Consider the following 27,076-nt stretch of genomic DNA (forward strand, 5'->3'; position numbering starts at 1 on the left):
TTCAAAAGCCAGAAGAAGTAATTGATGTAACAGTTACATCCGAAGAAGTACCTCAGCTTGACGTCACACAAGTTATTGAAAAGCCGGTTGAGTTTGAGAGCATTGGGAAACCGGAAGAGAAGCCCGAAGAAGCTCCTGAGGAGAAACCAGAAGAGCTGATTGGGGAAAAGCCTAAAGAAAAGAAGAAAAAGAAGGTCATTAAGAAAAAAGAAAAGCCAGAGATCACAGAGATTGAGCTCAAACCAAAAGAAGAAGCTCCCGAAGAAATCCAGGAAGTGACTGAAATCAAGGAAGCTGAAGAAAAGGTGGAAGAAATAACAAAGTTTGACATTAAGATTGAAAAGCTGCGCAAGCCTGAAGAAGTAATTGATGTAACAGTTACATCAGAAGAAGTACCTGAGCTTGACATCACACAAGCTATTGAAAAGCCAGTTGAGCTTGAGAGCATTGAGAAACCGGAAGAGAAGCCTGAAGAAGCTCCTGAGCAGAAACCAGAAGAGCTGATTGAAGAAAAGCCTAAAGAAAAGAAGAAAAAGAAGGTCATTAAGAAAAAAGAAAAGCCAGAGATCACAGAGATTGAGCTCAAACCAAAAGAAGAAGCTCCCGAAGAAATCCAGGAAGTGACTGAAATCAAGAAAGTTGAAGAGACAGTGGAAGAAATCACCGAGTTTGACATTAAGATTGAGAAGCTTCAAAAGCCAGAAGAAGTAATTGATGTAACAGTTACATCCGAAGAAGTACCTCAGCTTGACGTCACACAAGTTATTGAAAAGCCGGTTGAGTTTGAGAGCATTGAGAAACCGGAAGAGAAGCCTGAAGAAGCTCCTGAGCAGAAACCAGAAGAGCTGATTGAAGAAAAGCCTAAAGAAAAGAAGAAAAAGAAGGTCATTAAGAAAAAAGAAAAGCCAGAGATCACAGAGATTGAGCTCAAACCAAAAGAAGAAGCTCCCGAAGAAATCCAGGAAGTGACTGAAATCAAGCAAGTTGAAGAGACAGTGGAAGAAATCACCGAGTTTGACATTAAGAATGAGAAGCTTCAAAAGCCTGAAGAAGTAATTGATGTAACAGTTTCATCAGAAGAAGTACCTGAGCTTGACGTCACACAAGCTATTGAAAAGCCAGTTGAGCTTGAGAGCATTGAGAAACCGGAAGAGAAGCCTGAAGAAGCTCCTGAGCAGAAACCAGAAGAGCTGATTGAAGAAAAGCCTAAAGAAAAGAAGAAAAAGAAGGTCATTAAGAAAAAAGAAAAGCCAGAGATCACAGAGATTGAGCTCAAACCAAAAGAAGAAGCTCCCGAAGAAATCCAGGAAGTGACTGAAATCAAGCAAGTTGAAGAGACAGTGGAAGAAATCACCGAGTTTGACATTAAGATTGAGAAGCTTCAAAAGCCAGAAGAAGTAATTGATGTAACAGTTACATCCGAAGAAGTACCTCAGCTTGACGTCACACAAGTTATTGAAAAGCCGGTTGAGTTTGAGAGCATTGAGAAACCGGAAGAGAAGCCTGAAGAAGCTCCTGAGCAGAAACCAGAAGAGCAAATTGAAGAAAAACCTGAAGAAAAGAAGAAAAAGAAGGTCATTAAGAAAAAAGAAAAGCCAGAGGTCACAGAGGTTGAGCTAAAACCAAAAGAAGAAGCTCCCGAAGAAATCCAGGAAGTGACTGAAATCAAGGAAGCTGAAGAAAAGGTGGAAGAAATGACAGAGTTTGTTATCAAGGTTGAGAAGCTGCACAAACCTGAAGAAGTAATTGATATAACAACTACATCAGAAGAAGCGCCTCAGCTTGACGTTACACAACTTGTTGAGAAACCAGTTGAACTAGAGGGCATTGAGAAACCGGAAGAGCAGCCCGAAGAAGTTCTTGACAAGAAACCAGAAGAGCAGATTGAAGAAAAGCCTAAAGAAAAGAAGAAAAAGAAGGTCATTAAGAAAAAAGAAAAGCCAGAGATCACAGAGGTTGAGCTAAAACCAAAAGAAGAAGCTCCCGAAGAAATCCAGGAAGTGACTGAAATCAAGCAAGTTGAAGAGACAGTGGAAGAAATCACCGAGTTTGACATTAAGATTGAAAAGCTGCGCAAGCCTGAAGAAGTAATTGATGTAACAGTTACATCAGAAGAAGTACCTGAGCTTGACGTCACACAAGCTATTGAAAAGCCAGTTGAGCTTGAGAGCATTGAGAAACCGGAAGAGAAGCCTGAAGAAGCTCCTGAGCAGAAACCAGAAGAGCTGATTGAGGAAAAGCCTAAAGAAAAGAAGAAAAAGAAGGTCATTAGGAAAAAAGAAAAGCCAGAGGTCACAGAGATTGAGCTCAAACCAAAAGAAGAAGCTCCCGAAGAAATCCAGGAAGTGACTGAAATCAAGCAAGTTGAAGAGACAGTGGAAGAAATCACCGAGTTTGGCATTAAGATTGAGAAGCTTCAAAAGCCAGAAGAAGTAATTGATGTAACAGTTACATCAGAAGAAGTACCTCAGCTTGATGTCACACAAGTTATTGAAAAGCCAGTTGAACTAGAAGTCACTGAGAAACCGGAAGAGAAGCCTGAAGAAGCTCCTGAGGAGAAACCAGAAGAACAGATTGAAGAAAAGCCTAAGGAAAAGAAGAAAAAGAAGGTCATTAAGAAAAAAGAAAAGCCAGAGGTCACAGAGGTTGAGCTAAAACCAAAAGAAGAAGCTCCCGAAGAAATCCAGGAAGTGACTGAAATCAAACAAGTTGAAGAGACAGTGGAAGAAATCACTGACTTTGACATAAAGATTGAGAAGCTTCACAAGCCAGAAGAAGTAATTGATGTAACAGTTACATCAGAAGAAGTACCTCAGCTTGATGTCACACAAGTTATTGAAAAGCCAGTTGAGCTTGAGAGCATTGAGAAATCGGAAGAGAAGCCTGAAGAAGCTCCTGCAGAGAAACCAGAAGAGCAAATTGAAGAAAAACCTGAAGAAAAGAAGAAAAAGAAGGTCATTAAGAAAAAAGAAAAGCCAGAGGTCACAGAGGTTGAGCTAAAACCAAAAGAAGAAGCTCCCGAAGAAATCCAGGAAGTGACTGAAATCAAGGAAGCTGAAGAAAAGGTGGAAGAAATGACAGAGTTTGTTATCAAGGTTGAGAAGCTGCACAAACCTGAAGTAATTGATATAACAACTACATCAGAAGAAGTGCCTCAGCTTGACGTTACACAACTTGTTGAGAAACCAGTTGAACTAGAGGGCATTGAGAAACCGGAAGAGAAGCCCGAAGAAGTTCTTGACAAGAAACCAGAAGAGCAGATTGAAGAAAAGCCTAAAGAAAAGAAGAAAAAGAAGGTCATTAAGAAAAAAGAAAAGCCAGAGGTCACAGAGGTGGAGCTGAAACCAAAAGAACAAGCTCCCGAAGAAATCCAGGAAGTGACTGAAATCAAACAAGTTGAAGAGAAAGTGGAAGAAATCACCGAGTTTGACATTAAGATTGAGAAGCTGTGGAAGCCAGAAGTAATTGATGTAACAACTACATCGGAAGAAGCACCTCAGCCTGACTTTACACAAGTTATTGAAAAGCCAATTGAACTAGAAGTCACTAAGAAACCAGAAGAGAAGCCTGAAGAAGCTCCTGAGGAGAAACCAGAAGAGCAGGTTGAAGAAAAGCCCAAAGAAAAGAAGAAAAAGAAAATCATTAGGAAGAAGGAAAAGCCCGAAGTTGCTGAAGTAGAACTGATGCCTGAGCAAGAACTTCCAGCAGAGGTCTTGGATTCTGGAGACTTAAAGATTCCAGGAGAAGAACCACAGGTAAAAGAATTTGATCAGGCAGTAGAAAAGGTTGAAAAACCTGAGGATGTCTCAACTGAGCATGCTCCTGAAGCAGAGCTTCTGGAAACTACAAAAATATTTGCTGACGTTGATGAGGTAAAGGAGAAAACAGCAGACGAAGTTATTCCTAAGCTGCAAAAGAAGCCAAAGCAGAAACGCAAGCTCTCCATAAAGGTTTTAGATGCGGAAGACGAGACTACCTCACCCACAAGTGTTGACTTTAAGTTTATAAAGCCAGTTCCAGAAGAAAAAGTTAGTGACGAGCCTGTAGAACTTGTTTATGAAACGCACAGAGAAGAGACAATTGATATTGAAGTTACTTTAGAAAGCCTGCCGCAACCAACTATTGAAGAAGTTGAATCCGAAGCTTTGAAGGAAGATGAAGCCATTGAAGCACCCAAAGAGCCTGAAGTGCCTCAGGTAGTTCGAATGCCCAAAGAAATGGATACTACTGAAACAAGCAAAGATGATGTACCTGTCAAACCCAAAACAAAGACCATTAGGCCTAAGCCTGAACAACCGAAAGCTAAGAGAAGGCCGAAGCATAAACCTGAAACCATACCTGAGGAAGAAGACTTCTTTTCAGCTGGTGAAAGTGTTGATGAGTTTGAGGAAAGGGATGCAGAAATTTGTGAACATGCTGACATAGAACTGGAAGCAGTTACTGTAGATGAGGCAGAGCTTTTTGAGTCTGCAGTTGGCTCAAGTGAACTGCCAGTGTTACAAGAAGCATTGGCATCATCTATGGAACTTCGTTTGGCAGAGGAAGCCACTCTAGAGGCGCCAGAGGTTATCTCTCGTCCTAAAGATGACCTTTTAAGTACGGAAAGAGTGGCGAGCTTTCTTGATACTTTTGAAAGTGCAAAACTCACTGAAGTGCATGAAGACAGTTCTTTATTAGAACAGGCTGTTGCAACAACTTTAGTTCCTAGTGAGGTGCCAAGTACAGAAGAATTTGAAGTCTCTGTGAAAGAAGGTGAGGAGCTGATTACTTTAGAAATGAAACTATTTAGTGACACAATGGAGCAAGAGCAAGAATTTCAAGTGGTATTTGAAGAAACAAAAGAAGCACTGGTTCCTACAAAGCCATCCATTTCAGAGCAACCGGAAGTTACACCAAAGCGAAGAAGGAAAGTCCCAGGTAAGGTTATAGGGTCAAAGGCCGATTTTAGAGATTTAGAACAAGTAAAAATCTTTATTCTCAATCTTATGTCTTGGCATATTGATGTCACTCAGTTTTCCTCAGTACTTAAATCTTTTTAGAATGAATAACATTGAAGCAAGGAGAAGCCAACATGAGCAAATTTTCTTAACCTTAACATAGTTATTATATCATAGTGATATATGTGTCTAAAGCGAAGGTTTCTGGAAAGGGCATCACAAGTGATGCAACTTGCACAAAAAATGGATTTCAGTATATTGGCTGTCTTTTACCTTACCACCTTATGTGCAGTTTGTTAGCCAAAATTCTTGAAGTTAAGATGTGTGGCAGTGCTCCACTTGCCAGCGCTGGGTTGCAGTAATTTAGACACATCAACATTTTATAGACCACGACATCTAAAGCGTACGGTGCAAGTGCCAGCGTGTGTAGTGCTGCTACAAAGCTATGTCTAGTTTGAGCAGTAGCATGTTAGCCTTGGAGCTTTTGCTACAGGTAATGCCTGACTAAATATGGTCGGTTTTCTTTTTTACTTTATATGGCACTTTTAATAAATATGCACTACTCATTAGAGATCTCAATCACAGTAGTCTACCTGATTACTTGGGTACTGCATGAAAGTGCTTGCTCATCACAACTGGGCCAGACTTTCACGCTTACGCAGAGTTTCATTCAGTTCAGAGAATGTCCATGAACAAGCAGCATCAGATTCACTGTTGCTGTTAGTTTCAATATAAATTTGCTATCCTGCCTGAACCATATATTGCTCACAAGAAAACTTTTACAGCCATTGAGAAAACAAAACTGCAAAAGAGTGATCATTCCTTACATACAGTTAAAGAAGTCACACTTTAATAGCAGATCACTTGACTCTTTTGAAATCTCATAAGTGCTCACATCAAGATGGCAGACAATAGAAAATCATATGATAAACAGAACTGCTGCAAACTCAAGCAGCACTCTATTCCATCCATACTATTGCAGTGATACCTACAAGCAAAAATCTGCAATAATAATAATAATGAGTTTTACATCCCAATACCACAGGATGATTATGAGGGACGCCGTAGTGGAGGGCTCCGGAAATTTTGACCATCTGGTATTCTTTAACGTGCACCTAAATCTAAGTACGCGTACTTGAAGCATTTTGCCACCATCTAAATGTGGCTTGAAAATATACACATCACAAGCTTACTGAAAAAGTTTCTATTTGCAGCTGAGGCACACAGGCTGATATTGACGACCACACTAAAGTGACTGTGCAGCCAAACCACCCTGTACTTTCCAGGCTACATGTGCAGTGCACACAATAAATTTGGCATTCTTTATTGCCCAAATTTGAAAGAGAGAACTGTGCTCATCCGTGTTGTGTTTGAAAAATTATTCCTGCTAAAGAACCTCATTCACTAATATTCAGTTTATAACTCTCATCATGATCAGTAATTGCTTTCATTAAGATTTTTTTTTTCATTTAACCACAGGCACTAGGAAGTTTACTGTATTTTTTGGATGCAAAGTCGCACCTTTGTATAGGTTGGATGGGCCCACACCTCTTTCAAGTTTCAAAGACAAAACTAGTGTATACATAGCACCGGATGTAAGACACACCGACATCAACATGGTAAGCATAATGAAATGGTGTGCACTTCTTTGCAAAACGTTGTGCTTACCCATTTCAGGGCATTAAATATGCTTAAAAAAATTTTGTAAGCCGCAAGTTATAGCAGAAAAAGTTTCAGTCAGCACCCATCTTAGGTGCAGAAAACCAACGTTTATTTTGTTTCACTCAAAGCCATCAAAGGCTTCATCCATAGTTGAGAATTTAACCCTTTGAGACACCATGTACACAATTGTGTACAGCACTTGCTTTTGCTATTTGTATCATCTAGGGGCTAAGAAAGAGCGAGATACATTGAGCTTTAGATGAATTGAACCTCCTGCATGATAAGCTTGTCTTCATTGAACTTCATTTTGCAGTGTACTGTTGCATATGATCACTTTGCTGAAGGCACTGTCATATTCGACGAGTCGTTCGACGTGCCGCTACCCGTGACCCACATCAAAATTGTAATTTTTCTTTGCTTAACACGGACATAACCAAAAACAAATTTGCACGATATTTCTAGCCAGAGATTCCATTCTGTTTATGCAAAAACAGAGCATGAATGACTTCTGAATAAATAGATATTTAATTACAAAGTAACTAGGAATGATTACTATAACACACATAAATTAATGTATTGCAACATTATTTTTGTTGCAATATATTATCAAGTGCCTTGAAATAACATTGTATTGATTTGACGCACTTACAGTTCTTCATAGGTGGTGTCTCAAAGGGTTAAGCTAGTTCAACCGGCCACATTGCTGGGTTGCCATAGTTGGTATTTGAGTAACTTTTATGCGATGCTGTAGGCATGCTGCTAGCAACGTCACTGCTGCCATTGTGCTGCAAACATAGCAGGCCCTAGGAGCTAATGTCTACACCAACAAGGTTACTCCATTTTAGCCTGTAAAGGTCTATGTTTTTCAGAATGCTGCCACAACTTATACTCCTAAAAACAATGTACATAATGTGTCCACCAATGTGTGTGGTTTTGTGCACACGCACCCCCCCCACATATATATATATGTGCGTGTGTGTATGGGGGGTGCGTGTGCACAAAACGACGTGCTAACTAACGACGTGCTAATGTCGTTAGTTAGAACGTCGGCATAACTAACGACGTTAGCTAAAAACAGTTCCAATCAAAAGAACAGGTACCATATTTTGAGAACTGGAGCAATAGTTTTATTACTGCACGGAATTACGTTTTCTGAATAAGCACTGCACTGGTCCAGAAACCTTCAATAAACCCTGTACAATATTACATGTAGCACAAAAATATCATTGATTAGCCTAAAAGAACTGATGTATAAAAACTTATTTCCTGTCTCCTATAGCACGAAAGCTGTTATTTGTTGGCTTCAACTCTCTTCAGTGTCATAGCAGCAAAACAAATGTTCCACACAATGCATATATTCAGTATGATAACTTCCATGCATAGAATGTTATGCAAAACAGCAAATGCAAGGTTTGGAATTAGAAGCCCTAGAAAAGATATGTCAATATGTTATGGCTGTATTTGTATATTCCACGTAAGTGTCCCTCAGCTTCACTTATTACCCTGCTTGTAATTAATGTGATAGTTTTAAAGAGCTCGTTTTACAGAAATTTGGTGTCGGTGGCGTCGTCGTTGGTTGTGAACGAAAAATCGGCGTTGTCCTTGAGCAAAAATTCGAGATCGATGCAAATGAATAAACAATAAAAAAATTGGTCCGAGTTAGAATCAAACCCACGCCTTCTACGTGGCAAGCAGGTGTTCTGCCATGGAGCCACGCCGGTGCTTGAAAGTGCTTCGTAAAAAACGCTATAAGAATGTCATGTAGCAGGAGGAGCCTCCTTAATGCATGTAATATTGCATGGCAGAATTGTAAAATCGCACCAGGCGTCAAAACATGTGAATTGTGCAACAAGTGAGTGGTTTAAAGCTGCCCACCCATTACAAAATGTGAAGATGCGCAGCTGCACGTGGCACCTTGCAGACGCAGAGTGGGTACTTCACCAATTAGCAAGAGGAAGAATTATGGCATAGTGGGCACTTCGCAACTGTACTTGCAGTAGGCATTCTAGGATAGCTTGAAATGGCCAATGTTACGCACACAAACGTTCCTTTCCTTGCGGCACAATTGGAGGCGGTGCGCACGGGTCCTGATTATGCCATTGCATTCTACTCTTGAAGGCGAACCTCAAGCGTCCTCCAAGTTTTTAAGGTTGCTTTTCATAGGTGACAACCTTAATCATAAAGAAATTACAGAAATTTAGTAAACAAACACACTCCATAAAATTGCATAACACATCTCAAGCTAGCTCGTTGATCATCATCACAAGCAAAAGTAGAGTATATTTCACGAGGACAGAAAAAGTGCCTGTGCCTCATATTCCTTTTCTTTGTCCTCGTGAGGCGCATGATGTGTTTGCTTGTGACGACGCTCTATAAGCCAGCACTCTATCTAGAAAGCCACTACAACATGTGTGCTGTAGTTTTTTTCGAACTTAGACAAATTTGTTCTTGCTACAAATGTAATGAACAGGTGCTGTTTTAATTACAAGTATTCTTGCATAGAATGCACCACAAAATATCTAAATTTTGTTGCTTTAGCATGACAGACTTGTAATTAACAAAAGTATATTTTTAGGAAGCAAGCTGAAACTTTGCTTAAGACTCTAATATAAATATGCAAGAATAACTTTATTGTCTTTCGGTGAGCTTTGAACAATATGAAAAGGTTTTCACAATTAACGTACGAGTGTGCTTCTATATGCCATTATGCATAAATTTAGCAATGAGCAGTGTACCCTATTAAAAAATAAACATATGTACGAATACAGCTTTCTAATTTAACAGAAACTAAAACTAAATGTAAAGTGTTTTGTTGCAACTGACTTGTAATCACAATAAATCATGCTAAATATTGTTTTTTACATCACATGCCTCAGGGCTGTACACGCTATATGTAATAACAATTTGAATGTATTTTCCTAGTCTTCTCTAACTAAGCTGTGCAGCATAAAAATTATGCCGAATGTAATAATGTGATACAACATCACAGCAAAATAACACAGCAACGCAGCTTTCGAATTCATCATTTTTTCACCAGATAATGGTAAGTCTTTAATGCATTGAGGCATGAGTGTTACTAAATGCATGACCTGGCAGCAAATGCAGCTTTGCCAGTATGCATGCATGTGCATTGTGATTTCAATTAATTCAATACGGCATGTGTTGGATAGTTGTGTAAGCTTTCAACGTCAGCATGCCACAATACAGTAGACTTCGTTTAAGACAAACGTGAGAGAAGTGCGCTAGTGCAGTTATATTACCAAAATTTTTATCTTAAGAACAGCGCTAACAACACATGGACGCAGGAAGACAAATGAGACGGGCACTGAGTCGTAACTCAAGTTGCGAGTCAGCGCCTGTCCTGTTTGTCTTCCATTTTTAAGATGAAGCTTAACCAACTTGCCCAATTCCACTAAGCATCATTGCCAAAAGTTTGCTTTAACTGCGCAGTGAATGTATGTAACTTTAAACAAAGGCCATAAAATGTATGAATAGTCAAAGATCCACCATAAAGCAAATAGTAAATGAAGTCTGCTGTAGAATACATTTTGCAAACTTTATCTGCGTCCATCATATATGCCACTTAAACTAAGCAAAAACAACTTCATAAGCATCCATTAACATACACAAATCTTGTCGCATCGTTGTCCATTTGCAGAAAAGCCAGAAGGTGAAGTTCCCCAAGATATCACAGTTAGCACACCAGAAAAGCCAGAAGAGACACCGAAGCCTGAGGAAGCACCAGAAGTTAAAGAGGAAGAGGCCAAGCCAGAGGAGAAGACTCCTGAAGAAAAGAAGCTTAAGATAAAGAAAAAACCCAAGAAGGCCAAAATTACTGAGGAAGCGCCTGAGGAAACTATTGTCCTTAAGAAGCCAGAGGAAAAACCACAAGAGCTTCCTGAAGAGGTTACAGAAGAGGTCACAGTTCCCTTGGAAGAAAAGCCAGAAGAGGTGCCAAAACCAGAAGAGGTGCCAGAAAAGGTGGAAGAAGTTAAGCCAGAAGAGAAGGCTCCAGAAGAAGCAAAGCTTAAAATTAAAAAGAAACCCAAAAAGCCCAAAGATGCTGAGGAAGCACCTGAGGAAACAATTGTCCTCAAGAAGCCAGAAGAAAAACCAGAAGAGCTTCCTAAAGAAGTTACTGAAGAGGTCACAGTACCCTTGGAAGAAAAGCCAGAAGAGATGCCAGAAAAGGTGGAAGAAATTAAGCCAGAAGAGAAGGCTCTGGAAGAAACAAAGGTTAAAATTAAAAAGAAAACCAAAAAGCCCAAAGATGCTGAGGAAGCACCTGAGGAAACTATCGTCCTCAAGAAGCCAGAAGAAAAACCAGAAGCGCTTCCTGAAGAGGTTACAGAAGAGGTCACAGTACCCTTGGAAGAAAAGCCGGAAGAGGTGCCAAAGCCAGAAGAGGCAACGGAAAAAGTGGAAGAAGTCAAGCCAGAAGAGAAGGCTCCAGAAGAAGCAAGGCTTAAAATTAAAAAGAAACCCAAAAAGCCCAAAGATGCTGAGGAAGCACCTGAGGAAACTATCGTCCTCAAGAAGCCAGAAGAAAAACCAGAAGCGCTTCCTGAAGAGGTTACAGAAGAGGTCACAGTACCCTTGGAAGAAAAGCCGGAAGAGGTGCCAAAGCCAGAAGAGGCAACGGAAAAAGTGGAAGAAGTCAAGCCAGAAGAGAAGGCTCCAGAAGAAGCAAAGCTTAAAATTAAAAAGAAACCCAAAAAGCCCAAAGATGCTGAGGAAGCACCTGAGGAAACTATTGTCCTCAAGAAGCCAGAGGAAAAACCAGAGGAGCTTCCTAAAGAGGTTACAGAAGAGGTCACAGTACCCTTGGAAGAAAAGCCAGAAGAGGTGCCAAAGCCAGAAGAGGTGCCAGAAAAGGTGGAAGAAGTTAAGCCAGAAGAGAAGGCTCCGGAAGAAACAAAGGTTAAAATTAAAAGGAAACCCAAAAAGCCCAAAGATGCTGAGGAAGCACCTGAGGAAACAATTGTCCTCAAGAAGCCAGAAGAAAAACCAGAAGAGCTTCCTAAAGAAGTTACTCAAGAGGTCACAGTGCCCTTGGAAGAAAAGCCAGAAGAGATGCGAAAGCCAGAAGAGGCACCAGAAGTTAAGGTGGAAGAAATTAAGCCAGAAGAGAAGACTCCGGAAGAAGCAAAGCTTAAAATTAAAAAGAAACCCAAAAAGCCCAAAGATGCTGAGGAAGCACCTGAGGAAACTATTGTCATCAAGAAACCAGAAGAAAAACAAGAAGAGCTTCCTAAAGAGGTTACTGAAGAGGTCACAGTCCCCTTGGAAGAAAAGCCAGAAGAGGTGCCAAAGCTGGAAGAGGTGCCAGAAAAGGTGGAAGAAGTTAAACCAGAAGAGAAGGCTCCAGAAGAAGCAAAGCTTAAAATTAAAAAGAAACCCAAAAAGCCCAAAGATACTCAGGAAGCACCTGAGGAAACAATTGTCCTCAAGAAGCCAGAAGAAAAACCAGAAGAGCTTCCTAAAGAAGTTACTCAAGAGGTCACAGTCCCCTTGGAAGAAAAGCCAGAAGAGATGCGAAAGCCAGAAGAAGCTCCTGTAGGACTGATAATTGAAGAGAAACTTGAACCATTTGAGAAAAAGGAAGTTGTAGAAGAGGAAGCAAAGCTTGCTATCAAAAAGAAACCAAAGAAACCAAAATTCATTGAAGAAGCTCCTGAAGAGATTGTTACGTTGAAAAAGCAAGAGGAGCAACCCAAGGAACAGCCGGAAGAAATCAAGGAGGACATGACTGTGACATTAGAAGCGAAGCCAAAAGAAACTCCAAAGCCTGACGAAACTCCTGAAGAACTGGTGATTGAAGAGAAACCTAAACCGGTAGAGAAAAAGGAAGTTGTAGAAGAGGAAGCCAAGCTTACTATCAAAAAGAAACCAAAGAAACCAAAAGTCGTTGAAGAGGCCCCTGAAGAGACTGTTATATTGAAGAAGCCAGAGGAACAACCGAAAGAACGTCCAGAGGAAGTCACGAAGGATGTCACTGTGACATTAGAAGAAAAGCCAAAGGAAATTCCAATGCCTGAGGAAGCTCCTGAAGAGCTGACAGTTGAAGAGAAACCTAAGCCAGTTGAGAAAAAGGAAGTTGTAGAAGAGGAGGCCAAACTGACCATCAAAAAGAAACCAAAGAAACCGAAAATTATTGAGGAGGCACCTGAAGAAACTGTGACACTCAAGAAGACCGAGGAAAAACCGGAAGAACGTCCAGAGGAAGTCACGGAGGATGTCACTTTGACATTAGAAGAAAAGCCGAAGGAAACTCCTAGACCTGAGGAAGCTCCTGAAGAACTGATACTTGAAGAGAAACCTAAGCCAGTTGAGAAAAAGGAAGTTGTAGAAGAGGAAGCTAAATTGACCATCAAAAAGAAACCAAAGAAACCGAAATTCATTGAAGAGGCACCTGAAGAAACTGTGACACTCAAGAGGACCGAGGAACAACCGGAAGAACGTCCAGAGGAAGTCGGAGAGGATGTCACTGTGACATTAGAAGAAAAGCCAGAGGAAACTCCTAAACCTGAGGAAGCTCCTGAAGAACTGACAGTTGAAGAGAAACCTAAGCCAGTTGAGAAAAAGGAAGTTGTAGAAGAGGAGGCCAAACTGACCATCAAAAAGAAACCCAAGAAACCGAAATTCATTGAAGAGGCACCTGAAGAAACTGTGACACTCAAGAGGACCGAGGAACAACCGGAAGAACGTCCAGAGGAAGTCAGAGAGGATGTCACTGTGACATTAGAAGAAAAGCCAGAGGAAACTCCTAAACCTGAGGAAGCTCCTGAAGAACTGACAGTTGAAGAGAAACCTAAGCCAGTTGAGAAAAAGGAAGTTGTAGAAGAGGAGGCCAAACTGACCATCAAAAAGAAACCCAAGAAACCGAAATTCATTGAAGAGGCACCTGAAGAAACTGTGACACTCAAGAGGACCGAGGAACAACCGGAAGAACGTCCAGAGGAAGTCAGGGAGGATGTCACTGTGACATTAGAAGAAAAGCCAGAGGAAACTCCTAAACCTGAGGAAGCTCCTGAAGAACTGACAGTTGAAGAGAAACCTAAGCCAGTTGAGAAAAAGGAAGTTGTAGAAGAGGAGGCCAAACTGACCATCAAAAAGAAACCCAAGAAACCGAAATTCATTGAAGAGGCACCTGAAGAAACTGTGACACTCAAGAAGCCCGAGGAACAACCGGAAGAACGTCCAGAGGAAGTCATGGAGGATGTCACTGTGACATTAGAAGAAAAGCCGAAGGAAGCTCCGAAGCCTGAAGAAGCTCCTGAAGAACTGACAATCGAAGAAAAACCTAAACCGGTTGAGAAAAAAGAAGTTGTAGAAGAGGAAGCCAAGCTCACCATTAAAAAGAAACCAAAGAAACCCAAATTCATTGAAGAGGCGCCTGAAGAAACTGTGACACTCAAGAAGCCCGAGGAACAGCCAGAAGAACGCCCAGAGGAAGTCGTGGAGGATGTCACTGTGAGATTAGAAGAAAAGCCGAAGGAAGCTCCGAAGCCTGAAGAAGCTTCTGAAGAACTGACAATTGAAGAGAAACCTAAACCAGTTGAGAAAAAGGAAGTTGTAGAAGAGGAGGCCAAACTTACCATCAAAAAGAAACCAAAGAAACCAAAATTCATTGAAGAGGCACCTGAAGAAACTGTGACACTCAAGAAGCCTGAGGAACAGCCAGAAGAACGTCCAGAAGAAGTGACGGAGGATGTCACTGTGACATTAGAAGAAAAGCCGAAGGAAGCTCCGAAGCCTGAAGAAGCTCCTGAAGAACTGACAATTGAAGAAAAACCTAAACCGGTTGAGAAAAAAGAAGTTGTAGAAGAGGAAGCCAAGCTCACCATTAAAAAGAAACCAAAGAAACCAAAATTCATTGAAGAGGCGCCTGAAGAAACTGTGACACTCAAGAAGCCCGAGGAACAGCCAGAAGAACTCCCAGAGGAAGTCGTGGAGGATGTCACTGTGAGATTAGAAGAAAAGCCGAAGGAAGCTCCGAAGCCTGAAGAAGCTCCTGAAGAACTGACAATTGAAGAGAAACCTAAACCAGTTGAGAAAAAGGAAGTTGTAGAAGAGGAGGCCAAACTTACCATCAAAAAGAAACCAAAGAAACCAAAATTAATTGAAGAGGCACCTGAAGAAACTGTGACACTCAAGAAGCCTGAGGAACGGCCAGATGAACGTCCAGAAGAAGTGACGGAGGATGTCACTGTGACATTAGAAGAAAAGCCGAAGGAAGCTCCGAAGCCTGAAGAAGCTCCTGAAGAACTGACAATTGAAGAAAAGCCTAAACCAGTTGAGAAAAAAGAAGTTGTAGAAGAGGAAGCCAAGCTCACCATTAAAAAGAAACCAAAGAAACCAAAATTCATTGAAGAGGCGCCTGAAGAAACTGTGACACTCAAGAAGCCTGAGGAACAGCCAGAAGAACGTCCAGAAGAAGTGACGGAGGATGTCACTGTGACATTAGAAGAAAAGCCGAAGGAAGCTCCGAAGCCCGAAGAAGCTCCTGAAGAACTGACAATCGAAGAAAAACCTAAACCAGTTGAGAAAAAAGAAGTTGTAGAAGAGGAAGCCAAGCTCACCATTAAAAAGAAACCAAAGAAACCAAAGTTCATTGAAGAGGCGCCTGAAGAAAGTGTGACACTCAAGAAGCCCGAGGAATGGCCAGAAGAACGCCCAGAGGAAGTCGTGGAGGATGTCACTGTGAGATTAGAAGAAAAGCCGAAGAAAGCTCCGAAGCCTGAAGAAGCTCCTGAAGAACTGACAATTGAAGAGAAACCTAAACCCGTTGAGAAAAAGGAAGTTGTAGAAGAAGAGGCCAAACTTACCATCAAAAAGAAACCAAAGAAACCAAAATTCATTGAAGAGGCACCTGAAGAAACTGTGACACTCAAGAAGCCTGAGGAACAGCCAGAAGAACGTCCAAAAGAAGTGACGGAGGATGTCACTGTGACATTAGAAGAAAAGCCGAAGGAAGCTCCGAAGCCTGAAGAAGCTCCTGAAGAACTGACAATCGAAGAAAAACCTAAACCAGTTGAGAAAAAAGTTGTAGAAGAGGAAGCCAAGCTCACCATTAAAAAGAAACCAAAGAAACCAAAATTCATTGAAGAGGCACCTGAAGAAACTGTGACACTCAAGAAGCCTGAGGAACAGCCAGAAGAACGTCCAGAGGAAGTCACGGAGGATGTCACTGTGACATTAGAAGAAAAGCCGAAGGAAGCTCCGAAGCCTGAAGAAGCTCCTGAAGAACTGACAATCGAAGAAAAACCTAAACCGGTTGAGAAAAAAGAAGTTGTAGAAGAGGAAGCCAAGCTCACCATTAAAAAGAAACCAAAGAAACCAAAATTCATTGAAGAGGCGCCTGAAGAAACTGTGACACTCAAGAAGCCTGAGGAACAGCCAGAAGAACGTCCAGAGGAAGTCACGGAGGATGTCACTGTGACATTAGAAGAAAAGCCGAAGGAAGCTCCGAAGCCTGAAGAAGCACCTGAAGAACTGACAATTGAAGAGAAACCTAAGCCAATTGAGAAAAAGGAAGTTGTAGAAGAGGAGGCCCAGCTTACTATTAAGAAACCAAGAAAGCCAGGAATTCATGATGAGTTACCTGAAGAGATACCAACAGTTACTTTAAGAAAAAGAGTTTCGAAACCTCAAGCTCTTGATGATGTTAGTGAAAAGTTTACAGTGTCTCTTAAAGAAGAGGCTCCTGCACCAAGACAGTATGATGAAGTTGAAGAAATGTTTGAGCTGAAGGTCCCTCGTAAACTTAGTACAACAGATACTGACTTTTCTTTAAAGGCAGAAGGTGAAGATCAAGCTACACAGGAAGATACTATTCACCTTGATCTTGCTTCCAGAGAAGAGCAACGCACAGTGACAGAAGCTTCAGGTAAGTTTTTAACCAAAAGCAGTATAATTACTTGTAAATGCATATGTTTATATATTTTTCACATTTTCTACATTTGTGTAACCAGCATGCCACACTATAGAAAACAATGCACTACACTCTAAAAAACAGGCTGCGTAAAAGGGGTGTCTTTTTGTCCCACAACAATAATCGTCATCTGGCTAGGTTGCGTTTCCCGTCTTGAAAACTTGACAGTCGCCGATAATGCGAGAAAATGAATGCTATGTTGATGGCAATTATTGTAGTGGGACAAAAGGATGCCCTTTTTACGTGCTCTTTTTTTGTGTGTGTTTGTGAAACTGCTTGTTTTTATGCAAAATGGTAGAAATAAGTGTAGCTTCTACATAGCAGATATGCTTTATGAGCTTGATGATGATCTCTGCTGTATTCACAAAAAAAAAGATAATTATTAGAGCTATTAGAGACTGGTGTGCAGCAAAAATAGTTTTTATATAGTTTACCTGAATTTCCTGAAATATATATATACATATTAGAGCTGTGCGAATAGCAAAATTTTGGGTGCGAAGCGAATTCGAATATTGAAGTGTGAGCGCGAATCGAATCGAATATTTCTCGAATATTTCTGGAATATTTTTCTAATACTTCGAAGCAAAATTGCAGAAAAAAAAAGTTAGAGAGGATTCTTAAGCATATTCTTATGAGATAGCAACATGAAAGTGTTTCTTTTCGCTAGGTTGATGAAGCACTGGTGGGGTGGTGTTTCATAGTTGTCTTATCAAGAATGAGGCAATGTAGAGGCCGAATTCTATTTATGTACATGATTTGGTGCAACCAAAGTGTTGCCGACAACACTTTACACGTGATAGGCAAAGATGCCATTTACTCAGCCTCTCCTCCTCTTTCAACTTCTGTGGAAGCCCAACTGATGTGGCGGACAAGGGTGTGCTCCCTTCAAGTCCAGAGTTCAAAATCTGCCTCGTAGACATCGATATAAAAGAACATCTGAAATTTTGGATGCTAAGAAGCTTCGGCTTCCGATTTTTCGGACTTCCTGCCCAAATTACAGGTCCAAAACAGCATTAATTGAGCCCCCACGTCTGCCACATCTTTCATCTCCATGTTGGAACCAGCGTTTTTTTGAGTTAATACATTTGCGACCGTAGCAGAGCTTGAAAGGCAGCTTTGCCGCAATACCGGGGTGTGATGAGGTGAAGCATATTGAAAATATAGGGACCACTTCCAATCGGACGTTGTCTCTTGGCAAAGTTCGACCGTAACGGAGCTTGAAAGGCAGCTTTGCCGCAATACTGGGGTGTGATGAGGTGAAGCATATTGATAAAAATCTAGGGACGACTTTCAATCGGACGTTGTCTTGGCAAAGTTCGACCGTAACGGAGCTTGAAAGACAGCTTTGCCGCAATACAGGGGTGTAATGAGGTGAAGCACATTGAAAATCACGGGGCCACTTCCAATTGGACGTTGACTGCGTCTTGACAAAGTTCGACCGTAACGGAGCCTGAAAGGCAGCTTTGCCGCAATACGAGAGTATAATGAGGTGAAGCATATTGAAAATCTGAAGGGGTCACTTTCAGTCGGACGTTGACTGTATTTGTTTTCGGGAAGATCGAATAGTTCGAATAGTAAAATTCCAGTGCGAATCGAATCGAATAGCAAACACTATTCGAAAAATATTCGAAATTTCGAATATTCGCACACCCCTAATATATATATAAACTGTAAATTGTTTCATTTAATTGATTATTTTTGTTTATGTTCACCTGGTTCCTATTGGGACAATTTGTTTTTGTAGTTGCATTCTTCTAAATGCTTCAGGAAGCATGATATTTTGCTGTTTTTTTTTCTGTATAAATATGAACTGCTCGTGTTACTCCAACTGCCTGAATTGCCATACAAGTGCATTGTGCTTAGGTGGATCAGCATATTATGTTTGTTGACTCTGAATTAGTTTTATTGGATTGTATCTGACTGTATTTTATTTTCAGATGAAGTCAAGATTGTACTTCAAGAGCCTCAAGGTAAAGATGCGCTATTACTTTTGCAGCTGTGATCTGCATCTTTAATCAAGCCTTACAGGATGAAAGCTGGGATATTTGGATGTATAAGTGATGCATTTCCAGTGCTTGCCAAAAAAAAAAAAATAAATAAAATGTTCTGATAGTAAAATATAACAGCTAGAATAGAGAGGATGCTGGTTTTCATCTAATGTTTCTCCTGTAAAATAAATCACATATTATGCGGCAGCAAGAAAATTACCTCGAATTATGGCGCATGCACGGAACGACATGTCAGACAGGTGTCATGCAATTTTTTTATGCAGATGCTTGCCCTTTTTTGCATTGTCAGCGAGGCAGAGGCTGTGCTAATGCATTTAACAGTCTTGTTGTCATTATTATTATTATTATTATTATTATTATTATTATTATTATTATTATTATTATTATTATTATTATTATTATTATTATTGTTGTTGCTGTATAGGTGCTGCAGGACTGGCATTTTTCTTCTTTGTACTTTCCTATAATATGTACACTGTAAAATAATGATGTGCACTGGCATCATTTACAGTGGTCTGCTAATTAGTCATGTCCCACTAATGGCCGTACTGTGCACATATAAAACAGTACATCGCATATAATAATGTGTTATATATTCAGTTCACCTCTGTTTAAACACTTTTTCTTTCTTTTTCCACAGGTGACGAAGAGGATATTGTAAGTTTGCTTTTTGTGTTCTCAGTTGACAGAATGGCTGCAGTTTTGTGGTTTATGCACTTCCATTTTTCAAGACAGTTAAAACTTGATTTAACGAAGTGATGACTATGCTCGAATGATTTCGTTAAATCTGGAAGCTCGTAAAATCAAGAAAGGAATTTATCAGTCCTTCAAAATCTAAAATTGTAACATCGCAACACCCAAAAGCCACCATGGCATTGTATGTGCTGGTAACCCACGCTGCATGTGTGGAAGGTCCACTAGGGTGGCTCTGACATGGGAAGCTATCAGGCTGCTGATACACAAAGACTCGGAGAACAAGCAGGCCGAGCAAGAAAGTTGAGAGATGTTCAGTGCCATCTGTGACATCAACCATGGAATAACGAAAGCAAACACAGGCCGCCCTTAGCTCCATCTGGTACGTAAGAGTGCTACAGATTGCCGAGTCCATTGTTCGATGCATGGGACGCGGTGTGCAGTCTCATCAAAATACAGCTAGGATCATGACTGTTTTAACATGACAGCATTAGAGTGCAGACTCCTAGAAGAACCTGTCTGTCAAAATTGGAAAGAAATCCCCGCATTTTTGCTCATTTGTTTCGGGAAAAACTTCATTAAATCAGGTTTGGTGACCGAGTTAGTTTCGTTAATTCGGGTTCATGGCAACATGGAACCCTAAGGGTACCTCCTGGGGAATGGAAATTGCTTCGTTAGATTGGGAACTTCGTAAAATTTAATTTTGTTAGATCGTGTTTTAACTGTAGTGCACTGTACAGGTTTTTTTGTGAATAGAGTTATGTATACTAGAGGCGTAGCCATAAATTTTTTCCTGTATGTGTGTTTGTATATATCATCATCATCATCATCATCATCAGCCTGTCTACGCCCACTGCAGGGCAAAGGCCTCTCCCATGTTCCGCCAATCAACCCGGTCCTGTGCTTTCTGTTGCCACGTTATACCTGCAAACTTCTTAATCTCATCTACCCACTTGGTAGTACTTGGCCACTACCTCCCACATGAATACACCAATTTGTATATATACACATGCAAAACTGAAAAATTTTGGGAGGGACGGGGAAGGGTTAAATTCCCTCTCCCTCCCCGTTGGCTACGCCAGTGATGTACGCTTTTTATTAATGGCAAAAGTATCTTTAACAAGGCACATGAGATGAACAATACATACTTAATGAAAGCAAAATGCAAAAAGTAGAGCAAACTACCGAAAAGGTTTTGGTGCAAGCTGTCTGGACATGTTAGTTCATAATGACAGCATAATGGCACAAAGCTGAGACAAGGATAGATAAGGCAAGGGGCGCTCCTCATGTGTGTATTGCTTGTGCGGTTCGCCTCCTTTGTCTCTGCCAGATTTAAAAAAAATTTTTTTTGTAATACTTCTAGATATGCCGATAGGTTGCTTTGTTTCCCTTTTCTGTGAGCTAGTGTGCCTTACGGCTCCATTTGTGTTTGTAAATTTGCAACTGTATAGTTTCCCACCTGCATGGTCCTTCGTGACCGCAGTATACTGTAAATAAATAAAAAAAAATACAAATTTTTATGCTGCTACTCTGTCATTAAAAGGTGCTCTTTGTAATTATGTTACTAACATCTATATAATTCTCACATAAAACTAAAATTTAGAGCTTTTGTGGCCACCTCTGAATCACATATGTGTATTCTGTCAGCTTGCATATCCGGTGATATGAAAAATGAATGTTCAGTGTATGGGCACATTTTAGATAATGCTGCACAGCTTGAGGGATCATGTCACCTCTCCTCCAGGTAGTAAAAAACTTCAAACATTTTCATAAGTTGCTTTTTAAAAAAGCCAAGAGCTTTAGACTTTATCGCAGCTCACCTCCTGAAATCTGTCATGCTACTATAGAGCCCTTTTCACTAATGACGAAAACCTCTTACAATTGTGCCATACCTCTGATCATGGTTAACAGCACGACAGGACACGGACAAAAGATGAGACCACACGACACAGCGCTCATGTCATCTGGTCTCCTCTTTTGTCTGTGTCCTTTTGAGCTGTTAACCATGGACATAAACCAACTCACCCAATTTTGTAGCCTTATTCCATACTTCTGATTTATGGTGAATAATGGTGCAAATTAAAATAAGGCTTCTCAAATGCTACTAGCTGTACTTATACTATGCAAGACCTCTAAGGAGGGACAATAAAAAAATAACACCACATAAGTTTAATGAAAACCAGCGGATAATGAAGCCAAGGAAGGTATAGAGGATGTTAACTTTACTGTTTTAAGTGTATTGAAGCAATTGTGATATAGGTCTGAAGGAAGTAAAGTGGACAAAAAGACAACTTGCCGCCGGCAGGGACCGAACCTGCAACCTTCACGGGGAGCCGCCGTAGCTCAATTGGTAAGAGCATCGGGTGCGTAATCCGAAGGTTCCAGGTTCGGTCCCTGCCGGCGGCAAGTTGTCTTTTCGTCCATTTCACTTTTTATTTATTTATTTATTTATTTATTTATTTATTTATTTATTTATTTATTTCAACATACTGCAGCCCCGCAGGGCTATCGCAGGAGTGGGAAAATACATACATAGAAGAGCATAACAAGTGCGCTCAACATCAATGGTTAGTAATATACAATAAGAAGTCATCGAGTGATAAAGATCGAACGTAACCAGGCAAAGCATTCCACAATTCAATAGAATGAACAAAAAAACTATATTTAAATGCCATCGTACGATGGATAAAAGTGGACATGTTCAACTCATGGTAATTTCGGGTGGTTGTTGGTCTAGCGGGTGCAATGTATTTGCTGAGTAGGGGGAACCGTGGGGACTTAAGGTATAAAGAAACTTCAAACATTCAACGTGACGATGGGAAGAGAGACTGGTAAGCTGTAAGATAGGAAGATGGGAACTAGGTGAAAAATACCTGTCAAAGCGACGATAAATGAAGCGTACAGCTTTCTTCTGAACAGATTATATTTTGTTGATATCCGATATCTTGTGTGGGTTCCACACAACAGACCCATATTTCAATACTGGACGAACCAGTGTTTTATAAGTGAGGAGTCGTATGCTGAGAGGTGCTGAACGTAAAGTGCGTTGCAGGTAGCCTAACTTTCTAAGCGCACGGTTGCACATGAGTTCGATGTGATGAGACCAAGATAAATCCTGAGTGAAAAAGAGACTTAGATATTTGTATTGTGAAACATTTCCGAGAGGGCAACCATTAAACGAATAGGTAAATGGAGACGGGGAAGAACGCTTGGTAAATGACATGGATACCGTTTTTCGGAAGTTGATTTACATTTGCAAAGTGTCACACCATGATTGAAATGATGCAAATGAATCGTTAGCGATGATCTGATCATGAGCAGTTCTTCACATCTATGTCACAATTACCACAATACACTTAAAACAGTAAAATTAACGTCCCCGATACTTTCCTTGGCTTCATTATCTGCTGGTTTTCATTAAGGTTGTGTAAAACAAAGAAACGAGCCCTCAAAATTCCCTACCTTCATTCCCTACGTAAGTTTAGGCTCATAAATTATTCTTTTGGAACTCTATTGTCATTAATTTTTCCATCATAGGTTCATTATTATAAGCTAAAATTAAGGTCAAAGTTTCATATTTTAATCTTGCACCAAAACTTGAGTGCCCGAATGTTAGTGTGACGTCACAGATTTCAGTGTTTTTTTTTCTTCTTTAGGCCACATTGGCTCAAGAAAACATCATAAAACTTGCTATTCCATGCCTCTGGCTCCCTTACAATGCAATGTAATTCATTTTTGCCGATAAAAACTGTGTGGGCCCTAGCATGCTGTCAAAAATAATGTCGCAGCAAGTTGGTATGGGAGCCTCAAGGTGTTGCGCCACCTGTATTTTCTTTTTGCATGTTTTCTCGCTTGCCGAGCATCTTGTGGCAAGAGTGGTGCCTTTGGTATCATAAAAGGGCTGTTTTCTAATACGAGAGACATCATTTTTCCCTTTAGTGTCAATTTAATCACGAGTTTAGAAGTTTCCTTTTTTATGCTAGCTGGCAATATAAATGTAACAACTTTTTTTTACAGCCTCACAAGACCATAGCTGTCATGCCCAAGGCTAGCATTAATTTCGTGCACTTATTATATACTATCAGCACACAAATTAGTCTATTTGAAAATTAAATATGCCGTACAGTGAGTCATTTGAGAACAAATGGCATAAATAATTGAATGATGAGTGCATAGCTTTCCTCACTTTGTTTGAAAAACTTCTCGTTGAGGAAAAAGCAGAAATGCAGTTTTGAAAGCATGAAAGTTTCTTTGCCAGTTACCTGGATCAACACACAGTGCATGCAACACGCGGGCAAACTATGTTATAAGAAAAAAAAAGCGGATTGTCATAATTAGAACAGTTCACACAAAGATCAATATGTCAATTCGTAAGTTTATATGCATTTGCTTTACACTTCAAGACTTGGTTTAACAATATTAAAGAAATACTACATCTGCTAGCACCATAGAGTTTCTCACAATAATACGTAGAGGGAAATTTGGCGCCACTGTCTATGCGAATTTCCTAAGGGGCGCTGTGTCGCAATGGGAATGACGGCAGAGACGACTTATGTGTCTGTGAGGCTTGTGTTGGCTGGCGTTGGGCAAGGCTTCGGCTAAAAAGTGGATACGACTGCACAAATAAAGCTTCTCTAAAACAAAACTTCTATAAACGGATCTTATTCACGCCTATTATATTCTAGAATAAAGATCCACTCACCTGTACAGCATAACCAAATGGAGAAAGAAAGAAACAGACGATAAACAGTCACAGAGTGAACGCTGGCCTTGTCATCTACCTTCCAAGTTTAGCGGCCGTTTCTTACTTTTTATGCTTCGTAAAATTGTACATCAACATCAAAGTTAAATAAAACTCATTTCTGTGCAATGATAAAAAATAAATAGCTTACTACGTGCTCCTTCAGTACGAAATCAATCATTTTGATGCAAGAAACACGTTGAAGCCAGACACGTATTTAAGGCCTTCGAGGAATCTGGGCTGTTCTTGAACGATGTCAATTCGAATCAAGTCCGAATTCAACGCATCCCAGCATGCCCATGCATACGACAGCTCGCAGCACCAGTTTTTCCTCTAGGTAATTATAAGCAACTCCATGGCTAGCACATTTGTTTAGAAAACGCACTTACAGTTTTCCATCTGTAAAGCATTTTCATCAGCATGTTCTAATATTGTTGCCCAGTGGCTGAGAATAAAAATAAAATTGCTAACCACTGCTGAAGCAGAACTACTCTGCTTCAACAATTGATAATAATAATAACATACTTTTTATCCTAGATTCAATAACTTTAAATAATTGGTCTATAAAAAATTGCAGGAGGTTGTTTTGTCATGCACTGTGAAGAGTGGAGGAATACAAATTTATACTTGCTTGTTTCTCTTGGCTCAATCAAGCAGAACAGAAAACACATTGGACGACATACGAAGCAGGTGTCCCACTCTGTCTGCTGACCTATGTGTTTTTTGTGTTGTTACAGTAAAGAGCAGAGACAAACTTTAAGATTATATGCATTAATAGCATGCTGCCAGTCTTGACTATGGAACCTACATAAGCGTGAAATTCCCAGACATTTCACGCTTTCAGGACAAACAATATGTGAACACATGTGAACTGTCTCAGCCCCCTCCATTCTGGGCATGCAGTACTAAAATTCTGCAGTGGCCCAAGTGTTAGCTCAGCCACCTTAGTTACACTGATTGAGGTGTGTGAGGAAGCCTGCTTGTGGGACTTTTATATACATGTTCAAAACACAAAATGTAACATGCTTTGAAGGACAATTGCTGTTTGTTTTTTATTTATTCTGACCCTTTGTCCTTATTCATTTCAGTCTCTAACTTTCACTATGCTTACGTCTGAGTAATATAATGTACTGGTGACTATGCAAAATATAGCTGATTTTCAGGTTCAGCTGCATGCTGTGCATGTACAGTACTCATGGATTCAAACGCGACATCAAATTATTTAGTATAACAACTTGTATGTGCAATTGCTCGAGATGACCACGTCATGTTGCGACGAATCTGGTTTCTAATGTTGGCTCTGATCTATGCCTTCGAGTCAAAATTATGCCAATACGACCCGAACTGCAGATGGTGGAAACGAAAGTATGTGTGTTACTTGGCCCTAAATTGTCCCGTTTTAATCCAGTCGAACGAAATGCGACAATTCGGGGCTAAGTAATGCACATACTTTTGTTTCCACCACCGTCATTTCGTATCATATCGGCGTAATTTTGACTCGAACATTTACATCAGAGCCAACCTTATTTTTAGCAGCCACTTTCGTTGTGACATGATGCAGTGATCCCGAGTAATTGTGCATACCAGTCGTTATAACGAAAGCCTTGATCTCGCATTTCAATCCGTAAGGACTATACATATACAAATTCCATGGTGCTATATGATATCATGCAACTACAGAGAACATATAAAAGTTAGAATAGACTCTTCAATATGAATTTTTCTGCAGGAAATAATTGAGTATGTGGCAATCACTACCTACATCACAGAAGAGGAGGATGGCTTAGATCTTGAGGAAGGTAAAATTTTTTTCAATATTTCTAATAATTAATCACTGTAGTCAACAACTGTATTTATTTATTTATGTAGCCAAACTGCAGTATATGCTCCTTAGACCAAGCATAAAATCAGATGTAGAAATACATTAAAGGACAACAAAATCAGCTAAACAAATAAAAAAGTGTTAAATATGATTTTAAAAAAACAAATACATTTATAATACATTGGCATCAACAAGTAAATGTCACTAAATGAAACATCCTTTATTTTGGTCACTGCTGGTCAATCCAGAAGTTAAATTTGAGCAGCTCAGGCAAAGGAATGCTTGGTTATCCTTTGAATAAGCAGCCATGGCTTAACTTTTATTACAGAAACCCTTAGTCATTGTGATATATTTCACAAATGTTGCTAAATGCTATTGCAGTCAAAGGATTGGGAAGAGAAAGTATCATAAAGTCATTCATATGTTACTTTTTTTTTTTCTAGGCGAGCATGTTATATTAGTGGAACGAAAAACTGAGGAACGATGGCTTGTACGAAAGACCGTCACTAAAGAAAAGGGGATAGTTCCAAAGTCCATCTTAGAAGATGTTGCTTCTTACAATCACCTTCTGGACCAAGTGTTGGAAGAAAAAATAGGCAAAATACCTGTATTTGGGAGTGAGTATTTTTTTGTTACGTGTTCATTTGTTTTGCTTCCTTTTATGACACATTCATCTCAGAAATAAGGGCAAGGATTTTAACTTGAAATGCCTGAAAGACTGCAGTAAAAATTAGGAAGAGTATGATGTGAATGTGACAATATACATACATGATGCTCTCCCACTCTCACATGTTTCAGAACTTCTTGACGGGCTAGCTAGCACTTCCTGAGATATATATTTGCCAATAAAACACACACACACATATTAGCAGAAACAGTGACACTGTCGATGTTTTCTAGACAGCAAATATGTCTTTTACTCTCTCTGCAAAAGTTGACATGAGGAATATAGACACCAGCTTATGCTGACTACTTTATTAGAGATAAAGGTATAATTTTATTGCTGCGTGCTATCATATAAAGCATATAATGAAGAGAGTCAGTGGAAAGATGCTGTTTTGAGGATCCATGTGTTTTCTTATCGAAATCTATTGTAGAGGATTGAAATTAAAATATACAGTACCCCCAAAAAATCAATGGCACGAAATTCTTAATGTATAGTTGAGTAAATAATATATGCACTATGATCACCTCCTTTTAGCCAATCCCATGATGGACTCAGGGTAACTGCCGAAGTTTATGACTTTAAGCCTGCAGCTTAGTACATTTTAGTCAAGA

The 27,076-nt window shown here is 40.0% G+C and overlaps 1 protein-coding gene across 1 annotated transcript in view; it reads left to right on the plus strand.

Annotated features, from left to right (window-relative positions):
* Nucleotides 1-27,076, plus strand: part of LOC119379038 (titin) — a 294,770-nt gene that overhangs the window by 230,299 nt on the left and 37,395 nt on the right. Inside the window, exons 155-169 of the mRNA XM_049412985.1 lie at nucleotides 195-741; nucleotides 1,087-1,515; nucleotides 1,873-2,264; nucleotides 2,301-3,296; nucleotides 3,375-4,917; nucleotides 10,258-10,733; nucleotides 10,944-11,519; nucleotides 11,751-13,656; nucleotides 14,149-14,886; nucleotides 15,379-15,471; nucleotides 15,715-16,488; nucleotides 18,471-18,503; nucleotides 19,183-19,199; nucleotides 25,706-25,775; nucleotides 26,242-26,415. Of these exons, the coding sequence (XP_049268942.1) occupies nucleotides 195-741; nucleotides 1,087-1,515; nucleotides 1,873-2,264; nucleotides 2,301-3,296; nucleotides 3,375-4,917; nucleotides 10,258-10,733; nucleotides 10,944-11,519; nucleotides 11,751-13,656; nucleotides 14,149-14,886; nucleotides 15,379-15,471; nucleotides 15,715-16,488; nucleotides 18,471-18,503; nucleotides 19,183-19,199; nucleotides 25,706-25,775; nucleotides 26,242-26,415 (8,764 nt within the window). The remainder of the gene's footprint in view (nucleotides 1-194; nucleotides 742-1,086; nucleotides 1,516-1,872; nucleotides 2,265-2,300; nucleotides 3,297-3,374; nucleotides 4,918-10,257; nucleotides 10,734-10,943; nucleotides 11,520-11,750; nucleotides 13,657-14,148; nucleotides 14,887-15,378; nucleotides 15,472-15,714; nucleotides 16,489-18,470; nucleotides 18,504-19,182; nucleotides 19,200-25,705; nucleotides 25,776-26,241; nucleotides 26,416-27,076) is intronic.

This window comes from Rhipicephalus sanguineus, chromosome 1 (assembly GCF_013339695.2).
Source record: "Rhipicephalus sanguineus isolate Rsan-2018 chromosome 1, BIME_Rsan_1.4, whole genome shotgun sequence".
Taxonomy (NCBI): domain Eukaryota; kingdom Metazoa; phylum Arthropoda; class Arachnida; order Ixodida; family Ixodidae; genus Rhipicephalus; species Rhipicephalus sanguineus.